General features: G+C 56.6%; 1 protein-coding gene across 6 annotated transcripts; it reads left to right on the top strand.

Moving 5' to 3' along the window:
• The first annotated feature begins 2,081 nt into the window (after positions 1-2,081).
• Positions 2,082-15,732, top strand: ITIH3 (inter-alpha-trypsin inhibitor heavy chain 3). 6 transcript variants are annotated; one of them, XM_065885203.1, is made up of 22 exons: positions 2,082-2,202; positions 2,850-2,870; positions 3,854-4,020; positions 4,106-4,210; positions 4,475-4,637; positions 5,190-5,303; positions 6,339-6,464; positions 6,767-6,883; positions 7,108-7,276; positions 7,867-7,992; positions 8,269-8,450; positions 9,690-9,875; positions 10,040-10,179; positions 10,843-10,997; positions 11,618-11,635; positions 12,725-12,748; positions 12,989-13,021; positions 13,176-13,289; positions 13,783-13,987; positions 14,691-14,860; positions 15,052-15,163; positions 15,483-15,732. In XM_065885203.1, exons 1-22 carry the CDS (start codon positions 2,110-2,112, stop codon positions 15,610-15,612), a joined length of 2,670 nt encoding a protein of 889 aa, XP_065741275.1. In that variant the 5' UTR covers positions 2,082-2,109; the 3' UTR covers positions 15,613-15,732. The 6 variants fall into 6 exon arrangements, with proteins under 6 accessions (XP_065741275.1, XP_065741276.1, XP_065741277.1 ...); XM_065885204.1 differs by lacking the exon at positions 11,618-11,635 and having other exon boundaries at positions 2,110-2,202; positions 15,483-15,612; XM_065885205.1 differs by lacking the exon at positions 12,725-12,748 and having other exon boundaries at positions 2,110-2,202; positions 15,483-15,612.
• The last annotated feature ends 2,520 nt before the right edge of the window (positions 15,733-18,252 follow it).

Below are 18,252 nucleotides of genomic sequence, written 5' to 3'. Positions count from 1 at the left end.
GGTTGATGGGCCTCCACCCACTCCTTTCCAAAGGGTTTCTGCTTTTTCTGGCTTCTGTCCAGTTCCCATTCCAGATGAGGCCCATGGGGGCTCAGATCAACAACACAAATGCTGAGGTCCAGAGCTGCCCCAAGCCCAGGGACACAGAGCCCTGAGGGGCAGCCAGTGGAATTTCAGAGCCCAGCCCACCGTCTGACGTATCCCGGGCTTCTCAAGGGAGAGCCACGGGCTGCCAGCTGGCTGGTCACCCTCAGCAAAGTCTGCCCAACTGGGGCCTCCTTTTCCCGTCCTCTAGAGTGGAAATGGGGTGGACCTGAAGATTTCCTAGATTCCTTTAATTCGAAATTCTGTATGATGACTCTGGGTCCCTCCAAGTCCCCAGCTGTCCCTCAGGGGCCTCTTGAGCAACCTCAGAATTTCGTACTTTGAGTTGTCCCTCCCACAAAACTCCAAGTATTGGGGGATGAGGCGGTAGCCTGGAGGAGAGGGGCTGGGGAAAGCTCCTCAGGCGGCTGCAGGGCCGTGAGAAAGAGCCACTGGGCAATGCTGGCAGGACAATAGTTCTGCCACCCCTGCCACAGCCCCAAGAGCCCAGTGGTCAGCGACCATAGACGCTGAAGATGACCTCATGAACTAGACGTCCTGGGAGCTAGACTGCAGGGCCCTTCTCTCTGCTCCCAGGTGTCAGCCCTGAACTCGGTGCCCGCCAGCAGTGTGGGTCAGGGTTCAGGAGGCCTGAGGAGAGCAGGGACCCCCAGCCAGGCCTCAGCAGCTCCCTTTGTTGATCCACTATTGTTTTGCTGACTTTGCAGCTCTCTGTCATTACTTCTGTGGCTCCTGCGACTTCCAGTCACTAGTCCACTCCTTCCTTGTGGCTTCTGCTGCCTCAGAGCTTCTGCTTTCTGTCTTCTCACTCTGTTTCTCTGCCCTCAGCAGTCAACTCTCTCTGTACATCTCACAGACAAGTACACTCTTGGCTTTCAGTCAAGACCATGGTACCATCCATAAATTAGCTGTCCTGTGCTCAGGCATCCTCATCAACACTGTTCACTAGTGGCCGAGTAGGAGGGTCACTGGGTCACTTTGCTCAGAAGAACATGGGTATGGCCGGCACATGGTAGCCACTCTGGAAGGTCTAGGGGCTGGCAGGGCCCTGGGATGGCCCAGAAGGACCCAGCCCCCACTAGGAGGGGATAAGGCCCTGCCTCTGAGGCTCCCATTGTGCTGGATAGCAGAACTCCAGGCTCACTGGAGACTTTCAGGAGAACGACTCTCCAAGAGGCCGAGGGCAGCTGAGTTCCTGGCCAGACTGGGAACACAGGGATGAATGTGACACATGGCCTGGCCCTCCAGGTGCTCAGAGTCTAGAGAGAGTGATCAGATCCAAACCTGAGAACTCAACTAAAGGTAACGACAGAATGTAGGCCCTTCGGGAGCTTGGAGCCTGCAGCAGGGCTGTCTGTGGTCAGCTAGGGGACAAAAGAGGAAGACTTCTGAAGGAGGGACACAGGCTGGCAGAGATAAGAGATGTGATGTGCAGAGAAGGCGGAGGTACGCCAGTGGGAAGAGAGTTAAGTTCAGAAAGCAAGTTGGAGCTGGACCACAGGACTTGGGAGTTGTCCTTTTCAAGGGGTCACGGGAGACAGAGAGAGTAACGAGCAAGGGGTCAGCCATGGAGATCTGAGCCTTAGAGGGATGGGTCTGGTTTGGTGCCCTGGCTGCCTCAAGAAGAGCGGGGTGACTGTGATCCAGGAGGCCAGACCAGAGACCACGTCTGCGATGCGGCGACAATGCTGAGATGCTGTTTATGTCTCCCATTGCCCCCTCCCAGGGGGTCTCGGGGCCCATTTGCCAACACAGAGCTTCTGCTTTCTCCGGAGGCCTCCTTGTCCCACAGCTCCCGGGAGTGAAGTCCTAAGACTGCTGACGATACCCACCGGGCCTCCTTGGTACAGTCAGATCCAGGCCCATTACTCCACCCGTGTCCAGCTTCCCGGGGGATCCTCCCGCCTCCCGCTCCTCCCGCCCACACTGCAGGTCGATGACCCCACTTGGGAAACACTAGGCTTGCTCATATAAGGAGCCCAGGTGCCGCCAGTGTGCTCAGCGATGGCGTCTGCTCGGTGGCCCTGCCTCATCTTGGCCCTGCTCTCCGGTGTGGCGGTCTCTGGCTTCCCTAGAAGATTATGCCGGCTACTCGGGGTAAATCTGCCCCCTCTTCACCGTCTGGCAGGCAGAGGGGCCAGGCCGGCAGTCCTGTGTGTAGGGTGCGGAGGAGGCAGAGGCTGGGCGGTGAGCTGCAGGGAACAGAGCTGGTATGCGGGGAACTGGGCTCCAGACCTGCTCCCTAATCCTGGGCAAGGCTCTTAAATCTCCTGGGCCTCTGTCTCCCCACCCGTCAGGTGGGTGATGCTGCATGACCAGCTCACCTCACTGAGGGGCTGTGAAGGTCCACGTCTGAGACATGGGTAGAGGCCTCTAGGAATGGCCGAGCTGAGCCGTGCGGGGTACAGTGGTGGTGGGGTCTGCATGAGGCCTCAGGGGCCTGGGGCCCAGGGAAGGGCAGAGTGAGTCAGGGTATATGGGGCAGGGGAAGAGCTCTGGCTTTGGTCCTCCTTGCCCTGTTCCCCCCGGTGAACTGGAGATCTTCCCTCCCTGCACCTCAGTTTCCCCATCTGTTCAGAGCCCTTCCTACTCCGACATGTGGCTCTGGGTGGGTCCATGTCCAGAGACCCCTCAAGGTGTGTGTGGGGGGGTCACTGCTGAACCTTGGCCTCAGCCCAGAGCCTATTGCCAAGCCACTGTAGCCTTGGACTTGGCCTGACCCCTGTGTTTGTCTGTTTTTGCAGAAACGGAGCCTCCCGGAAGGGGTGAGAACTTTCACCAGGGATGGGGCAGGGCAGGGCAGGACGGAGCTAGTTGCCCAACAGCGGAAGGAGTAGGCCACAATGGCAGGTCCCTCCAGCTGGCAAACAGCCTATGGCCCCCTGCCCTCGCAGACCCCCGCCGTGACTCCAGAGCCCTGGGAAAGAGCACCACGGAACCGTGGCCCTCGGACCCGCTGACAGAGCAGAGGACCGCCCTTCCACAAGTCCATCTTCCCACAAACACTTACCGAGCACTTGTCAGGCCCCATGCACAGGGCAGGAGACACACAGTGAATGGCCCCGTCACACCTTCACGCAGCATCTTTATATCCATCTTTAACCCAGACGTCTCCATAGAGCGTCCCTTGGTCCATCACCCCGTTGGAAAGAGGGTTTTGGGGGGCACGAAGGCCCTCCCCATGCACTGCCCTCAGATAGGAAACAAGGGCCTATTTGGGAGACAGAAGCAGGCAATCACCAAAGGACACAGGGGGCGGGCTGGGGGTGTGTGTGTGGACACGCTCCTTCCAAGCTGAGGTGTGGAAGATGAGCAGGAAGAGCTAGGACCTGGCATGGCTGGAGCACGGGATGAGCAGAGGCAGCACCTGCCTGGAGGCCCCCAGAGCCAGGGGGAAGACTGTCCTGAGAGCGGTGGTGAGAACGGGAGCGCTTCAAGCGGCAGAAGGACAGGGTCAGATTTGGGTTTTTATACCAACTCACTGGCTACAGCTGCCTGTAAACAGATGATAGAGCTAAGGATGCAGAGTGACCATCAGAACAGTGGTGGCCAATTAAAGGTGGCAACCAAGGATGCTGCCCAGGCTTCTGACATGGGTGACTGGGAGACTGGAGGGGCCACTTACCAGGCAGGAGCTTTGGAGCCCACAAAGGGGAGCTTGAAGGGGAGAGGCCAGGAGGAAGTCCTGGTTTCCGGGTGCCTCAGGCTGGCTGGTCACCATCTGCTGAACACTGTTCCTCTCCCGCAGGTGGTCGATGGCATCGAAGTCTACGGCACCAAGGTCCACTGCAAGGTGACCTCCCGCTTCGCTCACAATGTCGTCACCACCAGGGCCGTCAACCATGCAGACACTGCCAAGGAGGTTTCTTTCAATGTGGAGCTGCCCAAGACAGCCTTCATCACCAACTTCACCTTGTGGGTGTCATCACGACTGCTGGCTCTGGGCTGGGAGGGGAGTCTGGCTCAGCATAAGTGCCCCAGCAGCTCTCTATCCCTGTAGGACCATTGATGGTGTTACCTACCCTGGGAATGTCAAAGAGAAGGAAGTTGCCAAGAAGCAGTATGAAAAGGCCGTGTCCCAGGGCAAGACAGCTGGCTTGGTCAAGTAAGTGTGGGCCCCAGGCCTTGGGGAGAACGTCAGGGCTGTAAGGGCCCTCAGAGACACAAACAACAGAACAGCAGCTATTATTATCATTATTTGGCAAAATGCGCCGTAATTCTTACAACGTTATCTCATTTTGAATTTGAGGCAACCGAGGCTCAGAGTGGGTAGGGGTCTCCCCCAAGGGTAAGGGACTTGGACCCAAAGCCCAGGAAGGATGGGCTGGTGCTGTCTTTTGGGCAGTCATTGTCTTGCACCCCCATCCAGGGCCTCTGGGAGGAAGCTGGAGAAATTCACCGTCTCAGTCAATGTGGCTGCAGGCAGCAAGGTCACCTTTGAGCTAACCTACGAGGAGCTGCTGAAGAGGCACAAGGGCAAGTACGAGATGTACCTCAAGGTCCAGCCCAAGCAACTGGTCAAGCACTTTGAGGTAATCAGCTGCTCTCCTGCAGCCCCTGCTGAAACTGCTGGGGGCAGGGTGCTGGGAAGGGTCCCTGGGCAGACCCCACAGCAGGGTCAAGAACACAGAAACCCAGCCCCCACCACTTGGTTAGGAGGCGTGGGGGAATTACAGTGGCGCTGGCTACAGCACCCGGGCCAAGGGGAGGAGGCTGGGCGGCATCTGGCAGATCCAGGTTGGGTGCTGGGCCCTTGGGGGCAACATCACAAAGTGTCTCTGTAATGCTTCTAACTGCTTACATGGGCATTTTACCTACATCAGAGTGGAAAGCCAAAGGAAATGCTTTAGTGGTAGAATCTGGGGCACCATATGGCAGGTAGTAGAAGAGTTCTGTGGTCAGAGTACCCACTTAAAAGCCCTTGTGGTCATTTTCTTGGTGGGAGACAGCAGGCTTGGCTGTCACAGAGTTGTCCTAGAGGCTGCTCCTTGTACATCACTGACCCATCTCCTTGCCCTTTTTGTCCTGGAGGCTGGGCTCTGCACTGTCACTGAGTGACATCTCCTTACCTTTCACCATTTCAGATCACAGCAGACATCTTCGAGCCCCAGGGCATAAGTACGCTGGATGCTGAAGCCTCATTCATCACCAATGACCTCTTGAGCAGCGCTCTCACCAAGTCCTTCTCAGGGAAAAAGGTGGTGTAGATGCCCCTCGGGCCTGGGGGGCAGGTGCAGGAACACTGACCCTAGCAGGGCGAGTCTGAACCTGGGGATTTGACAGATGCAAGGGAGAGAGACAGAGACAGAGAGAGAGAGAGAGAGAGAGAGGGAGAGAGTGTGCATGTGTGTGCGTGTGGCGGGGGGATAAGTCTGCAACATCCCCTTTCTCCTAGGCCCCCTGGGTCAGGAGTGAGGATGCTGGAGGCAGGGGGCTGCTTGCTGATGATGACCTGCCGGAGGAACTGGGGTCTCAACTGCACTGGGGGACAGGGAAGCCATTTATATAGCCCGGTCCCATTCTACTTTGGGAAGCAGGCAGGGCAGGTTACTGGTCCCTGTTTTACAGATAAGGAGACCGAGGCCAGAGGGAGTTTTTTAGATCTGATTCCACATGAGGGGTGAAAGAAAAAAGGGAACTTTATTCTTGGTACTGGTGGTTGGCTCTGGTCCCCAAGGTCCCCAGCAATTCCAGGGGCCTTGCTGATCATGGACAGTGGATGAATACATGTTTATATGGACAGCAAACCTCAGTCAGGACTCCCAGGGTGAGGCCCAAGGAGCATACGCTCAGAGGGCTGCTGGCCTCTGCAGGTGGTGCCCTCACCCAGGGCCCCCTCCCCATTCCCTACTCTGCTCCCTTCCCCCTCCTCTTGGCAACAACACACACAATACCACCCAACATGAAATTCCTTTTCATGGTACAGAATTCCCCTCCCAAAGTGGCTTCTTAGTGCAGGCACAGCTAAGGGACTTGTGGGCCCAGTGAGCAGGAAGAGTGAAAGGCTGGCTCAGATAAGGCCCCTGGCCTCCAAGGAGCTCCAGATCTCCCAACGGAAGAGAGGTGCTCAGAAAGGCCGAGCACCCCAGAGGGTGGCAGGACTGCCCAGGCACCTACCTACAGGCTCCTCGCCATGAGGACTGCACCGTGCTCCCCAGGGCAGCCCCGGGCTGAGGTCTGCAGAGGGCAGGCCCTGGCCAAGCTGAGCAAGGCTGGCCATCACCCTCCCTCAGGGCCACGTGTCCTTCAAGCCCAGCTTGGATCAACAACGTTCATGCCCAACCTGTACGGACTCCCTCCTCAAAGGAGATTTTATCATCACCTATGACGTGAACAGAGAGTCTCCAGCCAATGTGCAGGTAGGTACCTGCCGACTGCCTCTGCCAGGCTGGTAGATTCCCCACCATGGTGGAGTGAGGGCTGATGTGGGGAGGGGCTGCAGCTTCATCTAGTGAGACACCCTTGATCCTCAGCCCAAGGATGAGTTTCCTGCAAGGTGTGGGGACGATAGGTAGTCCAGAGCCTTCGTGTGGCACCCTTGGAGGGGTGGAAAGGACATCTTTATTTTGGGCTGGTTAACGGCTGCGTCCTATTTGCAAGGGCAGCCAACGTGAGGTTGCTGAAGGGATACTGGCCTCCTCTCTCTCTCTCCCCTTTCCAGATCGTCAATGGCTACTTTGTGCACTTCTTTGCACCTCAAGGCCTTCCGGTGGTGCCCAAGAACGTGGTCTTCGTGATTGATGTCAGTGGCTCCATGCACGGTCGGAAAATGGAGCAGGTACTCTCCTTGGTGCAAAGGGGGTGGGGGTGGGACATGTGGGTGGGAGAGAGAGATTTTAAAAAAGTGGACGAAGCCAATATTTCCAGTGAAAGATGGGAAAGGGGGACAGGATTCTAAAAAGGCACAAATCATCTGCCCCTTTTTTTGCAGATGGCATGGGCCTCACTGCCAGCCCAGGCTGGGAAGACATCTTCTTGTCTGCTTGTCTTTCTCCTTCCCAGACAAAGGATGCCCTCCTCAAAATTCTGGAGGATGTGAAAGAGGAGGACTACCTGAATTTCATCCTGTTCAGTGGAGGTGTGACCACTTGGAAAGACACTTTAGTTCAAGCCACTCCTGAGAACATCCAGGAGGCCAGGAAATTTGTGATGAATATTCGTGATCAAGGAAGTAAGAACAGAGGGGAGGGAGCCACATCCTGCCACTCCTCTCTGCCTGAGCAGCCTATCTCCCTCCTGCCTTGGGGCAGAGACTCTGCTGGTCCAGGCCCGGCAGACCCTGGCTGGGGGTAGAGGTGGGGGTGGGGAGTCCTCAGGCTAGATACTGGGGTGTCTTCTCTGTGGTCTAGGGAAAGCCATTCTTTCTGTTTCTAACCTGTGATCCTGGTGCCCCACTAGCCCCAGCAAGATACCCTTATCCATGGCAGTTTTGTATGAAAGATGACAAGTGATGTCTATACTGTTCCCCACTCCTCCCTGTGAGAGGGGCTGGGAGTCCATTTGACTGTTCTCCAAATTGCTCTTACAATCACCGTGTGCATCTATCCTTCCGGCAGCCCTGAGAGGCTGGTCTTTTTACTCATTTGAAAGACTAAGTCATTCATTCATCACTCACTGAGTCATTCCGTCGATATTTACTGAGTACCACCACATATGGGCAGGCAGGGTCCCTGGGCACGTGAGCAGGGCCTGCTGTCTCGACCTCCTCCACCCTGGCACCCTGAGGACACGCTCCCATGGTGCCGTCTGTCTGTGTGCCAGTGACCAACATCAACGACGCGCTGCTGAAGGGCATCAGTATGCTGAACAAGGCCCGGGAGGAGTACAGAGTCCTGGAGAGGAGCACCTCCATTGTCATCATGTTGACCGACGGGGACGCCAATGTGGGTGAGGCAGCGGGTGTAACTCTGGCTGCCGCTCCTGGCTCTGTAGCTGGCGTGCTGCAAGACCTTGGGCAGCTCTCTCCAGGGTCCCCCATGGTCTGTGAGCCCCTCAAGGGCAGGGCCCTGCCTCCCTGCCAGGCCTTCCCACGTCTGCCTCTACAAGGGCTGGTGGCCATGACTCCGCCAACTGCACGTGTAGGAGTCAGATCTGTCCAGACACAGCTTCTCCTGACAGCCGCCGGGGCTGTGGCTGGAGCGTGAACACCTCCTTCTCCTGTAGGTGAAAGCAGACCTGAAAAAATCCAAGAGAATGTGCGGAATGCCATTGGTGGCAAGTTCCCCTTATATAACCTGGGCTTTGGCAACAATCTGAATTATAACTTCCTGGAGCGTATGGCCCTGGAGAACCACGGGCTTGCCCGCCGCATTTATGAGGATTCCGATGCCAACGTGCAGTTGCAGGTATGTCTTGTCTTGCACACCTCTGGGAATAAGGAGCTCACTACTTCCTCAGGAAACGGTTCCACTGTGTGACAATTTCGGTTATTAGAAAGAACTTCCTCTTGGGTTGAAATCTACCTCTGGTCATCTCTTACCCATCCATACTGGTTCTGACTTTGTCTGTGGGCTACACAGAACAGACCTGCTTCCTCTGTAGGACTGCCAGATCAAATACAAGACATCCAGTTAAATATGAATTTCTCATAAACAGCAAATAATTTTTTAGCAAGCATGCTCCAGATATTGCATAGGACACTGTATTAGTTTACTAGTGCTGCCTTAACAAATTACCATAAACTGGGTGGCTTCCACAACAGAAATTTATCGTCTCACAGTTCTGGAGGCTAGAACTCCAAAATCAAGGTGTCAGCAGGGCTGGCTCCTTCTGAGAGCTGCGAGGGAAGGATCTGTTCCAGGCCTCTCTCCTTGGCCTGTAGATGGCCATTTTCTCCCTGTATCTTCACATCATCTTCTCTGTGTGCATGTCTGTCTCTGGGTCCAAATTTCCTCCTTTCACAGGGACACCAGTCGGATTGGATTGGAGTCCATCCTGAACACTTCATTTTAACTTGATTACCTCTGTAAAGGCCCTTTCCCCAAATAAGGTCATGCCCTGAGGTACTGGGGGTAAGGATTTTAACCTATGTATTTTGAGGGTACACAATTCATCCCATGACAGCTGTACTTATACTAAAAAGTCACTTGTCATTTACCTGATATTCAAGTTTAACTCATGTCCTGTATTTTCATTTGCTAAATCTGGTACCCTCCCCCTCCTCCCTGGCACAGGTGACTGCTTCTCCACCTCTGCAGTGGACACCCCCGGCCTTCCTCCTGTCAGTCTCCAGGTCTCCATGCTCTCACCCCACATCGCCTTCTTTAGTCAGCTTCTACCCTTCCTTCTTACTTTCGTTCCAACAAACATTTCTTGAGTCCTTTCTATGTGCCAAGAACTCTGTCCTTTCCTTTTCTATTCCTCCCAGTCTCTACCTGGGGGGAGGGGGGAACTCAGTGAGGAAGGGCTCCCCCAAACTGAAGGGCACAGTCAGGGCCACATGGAAGTAGAGCTCAGGAGTCAGGACTGGCCCAGCCCGGGAGACTCAACAACCCGCAGAGGCGCCAGTGGGAGCCTGCCCACCCTGTCCTCTCTCTGCCCGCCCTGGTGGCCTGAGATGAGCAGGTCCCCTATCTGGACTCCAGGGCTTCTATGAAGAGGTGGCCAACCCGCTGCTGACAGATGTGGAGGTGGAGTACCCTGAGAATGCCATCCTGGACCTCACCCAGAACAGTTACCAGCACTTCTACGACGGCTCTGAGATTGTGGTGGCTGGACGCCTGGCAGATGAGGACATGAACAGCTTTAAGGCAGACGTGAAGGGCCATGGGGTAAGCTGGGCCGGGGCCCGGCTGTGCACTGGGGATGGGGGATCCGCACGGATAGGGCTCCAGCCTCCTGGCTGACGGCCCAGCAGTAGCAGCTCCTGAACAAGGCCCACCTGGCTCCTGGCTCCAGGCCTCCAGCCTCTCACCTTCTCCCACCCCTGCCCCAGGCCATCAACGACCTGACATTCACTGAGGAGCTGGACATGAAGGAGATGGAGAAGGCCCTGAAGGAGCGGGACTACATTTTTGGGAACTACATTGAGCGGCTCTGGGCCTACCTCACTATCGAGCAGCTGCTGGAGAAATGGTGACCCTGGCCCACCTCTCACACGGCCGGGCCCCGCACTCAGCCCCCAGCACTGCCCCAGCACCTACCTGTGCTGGCTATGCTCCAGGGGGAGCCCACGAGGAGGAAACTTACACCCCAGGAAATGTACCTCCACGCCCACTCCAGCTGCCCTGCCCTCTTCTTGGCCAGGCCCCATGGCCTGTTTTCCCTGGAGAAGAGCTGGGTCTATCATCTGGGGCTCAAGCAGCAGGCTGGGAGCACCTTGAGGGCAGGGGTGGGCCTTAGCATCCTGTTCCCGGCACCCAGCATGGGCCCACAGAGATGTTGATGCTGAACACAACCAAAGGCTGGGACCCCAGCCCTCAGCCACAGGGAGCAGAGCTCGGACCCATGCGAGAGGGCCGTGTCAGCCTTCTATTAAGTGGGCTCGGCCAGGAAAGCCGCTGGCACTCAGCATGTGAACACTACCATGACTGATTGTTGCAGTGGCCATCTTGAGCCCCTTGTATTTTTCAGGTGGGGAAACTGAGGTCCAGAGAGGAATCAGGGCATGTCCGTCTGTCCCAGGGAGCTGGTGAACCAGTTTTTTCTGAGTGCTAGTGGGCTCTATCCTGGGGGACCCCACTGGGAGGGGTGGAGGAGGGTCCTGGGCTGACCCTCCCACCCCGCCCCTCCCCACAGTAAGAATGCCCATGGCGAGGAGAAGGAGAACCTCACAGCCCAGACCTTGGACCTGTCCCTCAAGTACCACTTCGTGACTCCACTGACCTCCATGGTGGTGACCAAGCCTGAGGACAACGAGAACAAGACAGCCATTGCCGACAAACCTGGGGAAGGTGGGCACAGAGGGTAGGGGCCAGAACTCAGAGGCCTTCTTCCAGGCCCCTGGCCTTAGGTGCCCTGAAGAGAAGAGGGCCAGGCTGAGGAGACCAGACCTTCTGAGAAGTGCAGGTCCTGGAGGCATCGAAGGAAAACTGGCCAAGGGATGGGGAGGGTGTTGTAGAGGGAGCGAAGCCATTAGTGTGAATAGGAGCCTTGAAGTTTCTAAAAGGGCACAGTGCCCAGGGTCATTTCCAGGAAAGGGACTTAGGCTGCAGCATGGAAGGGTTCAGTTAGACAAGAAGAAGCACTTCTGACCTAAAAGTTAGGCCTGGAGCAGGTGCCTGGGGACTGTGAGAGGAAGCGGCCCTGAGAGCTGGAGGCTGGGACCAGGCCTGCTCAACCAGACCCCAAGAGGGGGCGTCCTGAGTGTCCCTGCAACTGGCACAGGCCATGGGGGTTGGGGCTGGGAGGTAAAGAGCCGGTCTGGGCCAGGCCTCTGCCTCCAGGAGCTCTTGGTTCCTGCAGGGGCCACACGAGGCCTGGGGCTGGCTGGCCAGGCAGTAAGTCGGTCATATTGGCCCTGACACCAGGAGTCTGTGGCCTCTAATGCATTTCTCCTCTTCCTCCCTCCCAGGGCCTGCGGATGCAGAAGGTGAGCTTTAGCCACAGCTGGGTGGGTGCCCCAGGAGGACGACAAGAGAGGACCAAGGAGGCCTTTTCAATCATGCTGGGGATGTACTGCCTGGGGAGGGGCCCTCAGGACACCTGGATTCAGCTCCCAGCTCTGCTGTGAACTCACCAGGGGCCTGGGGCTGGGCTCTGTTCCACTCTGAGCCTAAGGGTTTTCGTCAGTTGACTGACGGTAGCTTCCCCTGCCCAAGGAAGGACAATCAGTATGAAAGTATTCTGTGACCTACAAAAATTAGCAACTCAATTAGCACTCGACTAATCCCACAGCAATCCTTTAAGGGAGTCCTCTCATGGTTCCATTTTACAGTGAGGAAACTGAGGCACAGAGAGGTTAAATCTATTTGCTCAATGACTCGGTCAACAGGAGGCCAAGCCGGGACTTTGGCCCAGGCAGCCTGGTTCCAGTGCCTGCGCTGGAATTCACAGCACTTTGCGTTTCTCTCATTGTAAAATTTGACCATCACCCGCCCCACAAACCCACCAGCACCAGTCAGGGCCTCCCCTGCCCCTACCGGCCTGCCTTGTCTCTATCCATACAGGCTGTCCTAACCAAGCAGTATATTTGGAATGGGTCATGGCTTTGCCCTCTGAACAGCCCTGTGAAATGTAGTCACTGTGCGTGCGTGTGTGTGTGTGTGTGTGTGTGTGTGTGTGTGTGCCCGCCTGCTGCGTCTGGGTGGGTGTTTTACTACCAAAGACAACAATCACCTGTGAGCCTCATCCCACCCTGGGGGTGGGAGTTCAGGGGTGGGGGACGGCATTGCTCCTGACACAGAAACTGACGACCTAATGGCTTGCATTTTAGCTACGTGGAAGTGCTGAGCCCCAGTATTAACATTACACCCATATTACCCACCAGCCCTAGAAAGGAGTTTCCTAGGCATGTCCCATTTCTAAAGCCTAAACTTAGGGGGTCATATTCCCACCCTCTATCTGTCAGCGTTGGGGCCCCACTGGGGACCAGCAGCTCCGAGACAGGTAGAAGGCATGGGGTTGGGCGGAGGGAACCCCTAGACCTTGCTCACGCCTGCCCTCTGGCTTCTTTTTTCAGTGATCCCCTCCATGGTTTACCTGAGTGAGTATGTGCCAGCTGCCACAGAGCGTGGCCGTGTGCCATCCCCCTCCGGAGTCTTCCCTGAATCAGCTCTCCGGGACAGGCAGATGGTTGGGGGTTCCTGAGGAGACGAGGGAAGGTGTGGGTTTAAGAGCATTAGGGAGCAGGAAGGGGAGAGGCATGAACCGAACTCTGGGTGGGGGTCCTGGATCCTCCCCGCCTGCTTGTTTAGCTCAGCTCTCTCTCCCTTTGCGTCCACAGCCAACTCCCAGCCTCCCCAGACACCCTACTACGGTGAGTTCCCCAGCTCCTGTGGCGTGGCCCAGGGCCCAGGGCCAAGCGCCTCCTACCTGTCTAGGAGTCCATCCCACGGAGACTAGGAGGCAAGGGGAGGGCCCCGGAACAGTAAGAGACCCTGGAAGCCAGCCCTTTCTCTATGTGCACTCAGTGGATGGGGACCCCCACTTCATCATCCAAGTTCCAGAGAAGGACGATGCCATCTGCTTCAACATCGATGAAGAGCCAGGCACAGTGCTGCGCCTCATTCAGGACCCTGTCACAGGTGGGGACTGCGGGCTGGGGCCAGGGTCTCTTCCTGGGAGGGCCTGGAGTCCCTAGGATAGGCACATGGACTAGCTCCTCACTCTGCCTATAAATCACCCATCTTATATGCAGATTACATCCTGTAGGGATTACAGATTCCACCCAGAGCCACAGGCTCACCTAGTGCCCCCGGGGCCAGCGGTGTTGGGGAGATGGTTAGAATTAAGTGCAGCCTGGGCATGCAGGCAGGACCCAGCCTGTGTGTAGGGAATCATTTTTGTCTGAACAACACTGGCCCAGGCAAGGGGCAGATCCACAGTGTGGGCCCTCAGCCAGTAGTGTGACCCCCATGTGTCTAAGAACAGACAGGGTTGGCTCTGAAGTCCTGGTCTCTCAATGGGGCCCCCACTGGGCTACCCCTCAGTAGGTCTGGCTGAAGGGGAAGGTGCGTCCCTAAAGACCAGCCTGGACTCAGGTCTTGCTGGTCTCTTGCTACCCTGCCCCTCTGGCAGGCCTCACAGTTAACGGGCAGATCATTGGTGAGAAGAGAAGCAGCCTGGACTCCCAGACCAGAAAAACTTACTTTGGCAAGCTGGGCATTGCCAATGCTCAGATGGACTTCCAGATTGAGGTGACACCAGAGAGGATCACCCTGTGGCATGGGGCTGCACAGAGCACGTTCAGCTGGCTGGACACGGTCACGGTCACAGAGGATGGGTAAAGCCCCACTACTGGGTCTCTGAGAGGCGCTATAGTGCAAGGGTCTAAGGAGGGATTTGAACAAATCGCAGGACAGAAGATCTACAGGGCTCACAGGAAAGACCAGTGGCCTCAGAGTTCAGCCCCTGCCTACGGGAGGGTGACCATGGTGGCCCCCCACCAACCCCTGGGGCCCCCATCAGAGGCAGTATTGGTAGCTAGACAGTTCACAGGACTGACCTTGAGTGAAGGGCTGTGTGGACGAAAGCATTAGGTGGACCTGGCAAGCAAGCTGATAGCGACAAAGATCCCTACATGCATCGTGTCTGGCTGAACTTGCTTGTTCTCAAACTCCTCAGCCTCTCGTGTGTCTTCAGATCACCCCAAGCTGGGTGGGCAGGGCAGTGGTGTTAGTTCCACAGAGGCTCAGAGAGGGGCAGAACCTGCCCAATGTCGCACAGGAACCCAGTGGTGGAGCTGGGGCTCGATCCCGGGCCTCCAGACGCCCAGGAGAGCCCCTTCTCCTGCTTACAGAGGAGCAGGGACCCACTCAGTGGAGTGCACAGTCAACATGCATGAGCGACTTCTCTCCAACACCCCTGACATAGTTTCTGGAGTCTGTGTGCTCTCAGGTGTCATGTCTCCTGCTGAGACACCCTTGATTCAGATGCCTGGTGTCATGGCCACTGGGCCTCACTGCTGACCTCCTCTTCTCTCCTAGACTGTCTGTGATGATTGACAGGAAGAACATGGTGGTCTCCTTTGGAGATGGGGTTACTTTTGTGGTTGTCTTGCATCAGGTGTGGAAGAAACAGCCCATCCACCATGACTTCCTGGGCTTCTATGTAGTGGACAGTCATCGGATGTCAGCACAGACACATGGGCTGCTGGGTACGAAATGTTCAAGCCTCAGGTTGTTCAGGCCACATGGTGGAGGGAAAAAGCCATGCAAAGGGCCAGCCTAGCCACCCTGGACCCAGGGCTCAACACCCCATCCAGCCTTTGCATCTACCTTGGAAGGCCAGTGGCCATGTCACATATGGTGGTGGCAGGGCTGACAGTGTGAATGTTTTTATTTCCAGGACAATTCTTCCACCCCTTTGACTTTAAAGTGTCTGACGTCCACCCAGGCTCTGACCCCACAAAGCCAGATGCCACAATGGTGGTGAAGAACCATCGGCTGACGGTTACCCGGTGAGGAGACTCTACTGACGTCCTCACCCTGCCCTGTCACAAGACAGGAGGAAGGAGCTCTCTCTGCCCACGCACATCAGCCCAGCTGGCTTTTGTCATCTGTGGGGCATCCTTGTTTCCCTCTGGGGTCTTGGCCCCCTCTAACTGGGAAAAGGCCAAATCTGACCCACTAGAAGGAGTAACCACAAGGCCTCATTCTTGACCAGAGTCTGGACTCCTAGAATTGGCAACTTCACACCCCTTTTCAACCTTAGGTCCTTGGGCGCAGCAGCCATCTTGCCTACCCCGTGTATCACAGCATCTCTCTCCTTTCTCCCAGGGGCTCCCAGAAGGACTACAGGAAGGACGTCAGCGCTGGCACAAAAGTTGCCTGCTGGTTCGTCCACAACAATGGACAAGGGCTGATTGACGGCGTCCACAGCGACTACATTGTCCCTAGCCTGTTCTGAGTGGACATGCCAGGTCCTACTGAGGCGGCTGGCAGGGCTTGCATGGCATCTGGAACAGAGGCACAGAGTGGGGCCTGATGGAGGGCTGTGACAGTAAAGGCCAAGGAGAAACCGGACGGCTACCAGTGTCTGCATGCTTCCATGAGCCCCTGCTCCAGGGGACAGGCAGCTTGAAGGAAGGGCTGGCTGCTAGGAAGGCAACTTCCTGGGCCTCTCCACCGATGTGGCTGAAAGACACAGTTGGTTGGGGTGGTACTATGGGGAGTTAAACACGTGATGGTTGGGGAAGGAAAAAATCAAGAATTGACTCGAGAGCAAAGAGGCTCTGAGAAGTCGGGAAGGACTGACTACATTTCAGAGTTCAGGAGGGTCAGAGGAAAAGTCAGGGTCGTGGCTCATAAGCTCTTACCAGGACCTTTAGGCCTGAAGCTCCTTCTATGACTCAGGAGCAAAGAGTGCTCCAGGGCAGACCCACCCAGCCTGCAGCTAGCTGTGCACGCCACCCACCCTTCCACTCTAATCGTCTCGCCATCCATCTGCCTGCCCATCCCCTGCTCCCCCCAACAACCCATCTATTCAGCAGGTAAACCCAACATTCTGGGGTAGGATCTGGGAGCACATAGTTTAATAACCCAGGTCCTGCTTGCATGGGTACCCAAGTTTCCCTTCAGCTGGGCTGGGGATCCCTGGGATCCTCCAGTCACTCCTCACGGTGACCACCTGCTGCACCCTCACAGTAAATCCTGGGTGGGGTGGGGGTCAGCCAGAGGTTCCTAGAGAAGGGGCTCTGAGGGCTCTCAGCCTGGACAACCCTCTCCCACCCAGACAACAGCAACTGCCCCTCCCCAGCCCTCCTGCTTCCAGAGACACCTTTTTTGCAGTGCAGACCTGGTCATCATTCCCTGTCTGAAACCCTATAAATGACATCTCCCACCCAGGGTTCTTGGGACAAAGACAAAAGTCCTTCCTGTGGTCTCTCCCTCTCACTGTCTGCGTTCCAGGCACACAAACTTCTTCCAGTTCTGCAAACACAACCCCTCCTTCCCCAGATCCTTTGCCTCTGCTGTTCTCTCTGCCTGAGGGGCTGACGGCATGCTGGGCGGAAGGTGCCCGGCTGAAGGAAGTATTGGGTGGCTTCGCTTATGGCAGAGCGGGGGACACAGTAAGACCGGAGGAGGTTGCAGTCAGATTGGGAAACGTCTTGAATGCCAGCGGGGTGGGGTGGAGTGGGGTCTGGCCATCGATCACCAGGAAGTTCTGCTACCTCCCACTCCAGGACAGGGTTGCCCAGGGCCCACACTGGCTTGGGGGCTTGGAGAGGGCTGGAGAAGGGCAATCCAGGAGGGAACATCCGTCACCAGAAGAGCCCCCGAGGCGCTGTTACTGCTCTAGAGAGAGGGCCACATGAGACAGGGCCCTGGACTGAAAGCTTCAGAGGTCCAGGCTGGGCTGGCAGAAAGGGCCCGGGCCTGGGATGGGACACCCTAAAGTGGGCAGTCCCAGGTCGGCTGAGGAGCCATGTAGCTTTAAACTAGTCATCTTGAGGTCAGTTTTCACATTTATGAAACGGGGAGAAGGATCCTGCCAGATGGAGAGTGTGAAGAGGCATCGGCACGGTAGTTTCTGGTCCTCCTGAGGTGACTATCTTTGTCCTGCTGCTCCAGCTAGCAACCAAACCCAGCGGGCTGGGAGAAAGGCAGCAGGATGTGCCCAGCCCAAACATTGCCCCCTCCCCCAACACACAGTCAGGGAGGTCTGTCCTCTGCCCAGTCCCACCTCGTCCTGGCTGTGCCTGTCCCTGCCTACAGCCTCTGAAGGCTCCCTGGGCTTTCAGGATAGAAGCCAAGCTCCATGGCGAGGTGTACGCAACTGGTACTGGCCTGGGGCTGCTTCCCCACCTCGCCAGCATCCCTTCCACCTCAGCCCACGGCACTGCTTCCCTTTACCTTCCTGGACTCAGTGCAGTGTCCTGGCTCTGGCCCTGGTGTCCCTGCCCCCCTTTTCCACTGGGCTAACTTTTCTTTATTCTTCAAAACTCAACTCCAGTCCAATCCCAACCATGACACTACCAGGAAGCCTCCCCTGATATTCCTCAGGTTGGGCAAGATGCCTCCCTCTGGGCTCCTTGTGGCACCTGGTTGTCCTCTGGGTGGCAGCTGTGTCTGTCCGGTGCCCAATGTACCTGCAGCACTCGGCCCAGGGCCTGGACCAAGCAGGTGCTGGAAAGCATGCAGTGAACAAAACAGTGACATGCATGGACCTACTTCCAATTGCTCACAGAGAACTCACGCACTTCAGGTGCTGGCTGGGCCAGAAAGTCACCCAGGACCCCACTGTTGTGGCACAAATGCCACAGCCCAGCCCAGGTGGCGGCGTCTCGTTCCGCTATGTCAGGGCCGGCCCCACAGCAAGTCCAGCGGAGCCCCCGAAGCTGCTCCCTTGTCTCGCTGAGCTCTTGTCTGAGCCCCTCTGAGTGACCTTCACAAAGTGACTCTGCCTGAGACCCCTGCCTGCCACCCAGGCTTGATGGGGAGGCAGTGGTGCAGGAAAGAGTGTTCCTGAGTGTTGGGCAAACTTGCTGCTGAAGACCCCTCCCTCCCACTGGCCTCTCTTCTACCCTTCTAGAAAGACTTACTCAGC

Source organism: Phocoena phocoena, chromosome 10 (assembly GCF_963924675.1).
Source record: "Phocoena phocoena chromosome 10, mPhoPho1.1, whole genome shotgun sequence".
Classification (NCBI taxonomy): domain Eukaryota; kingdom Metazoa; phylum Chordata; class Mammalia; order Artiodactyla; family Phocoenidae; genus Phocoena; species Phocoena phocoena.
Note: the sequence above shows the minus strand (reverse complement) of the source record. Positions and strands in the feature narration are given on the sequence as shown.

Excerpts from the sequence above, each read along its gene's own strand:
- ITIH3 (XM_065885202.1), top strand. The coding sequence starts at position 2,110 with ATGGCGTCTGCTCGGTGGCCCTGCCTCATCTTGGCCCTGCTCTCCGGT. Across the intron at positions 2,203-2,849 it reads GATTATGCCGGCTACTCGGG|AAACGGAGCCTCCCGGAAGG; the intron begins GTAAATCTGCCC and ends CTGTTTTTGCAG. Across the intron at positions 6,884-7,107 it reads ACGGTCGGAAAATGGAGCAG|ACAAAGGATGCCCTCCTCAA; the intron begins GTACTCTCCTTG and ends TCTCCTTCCCAG.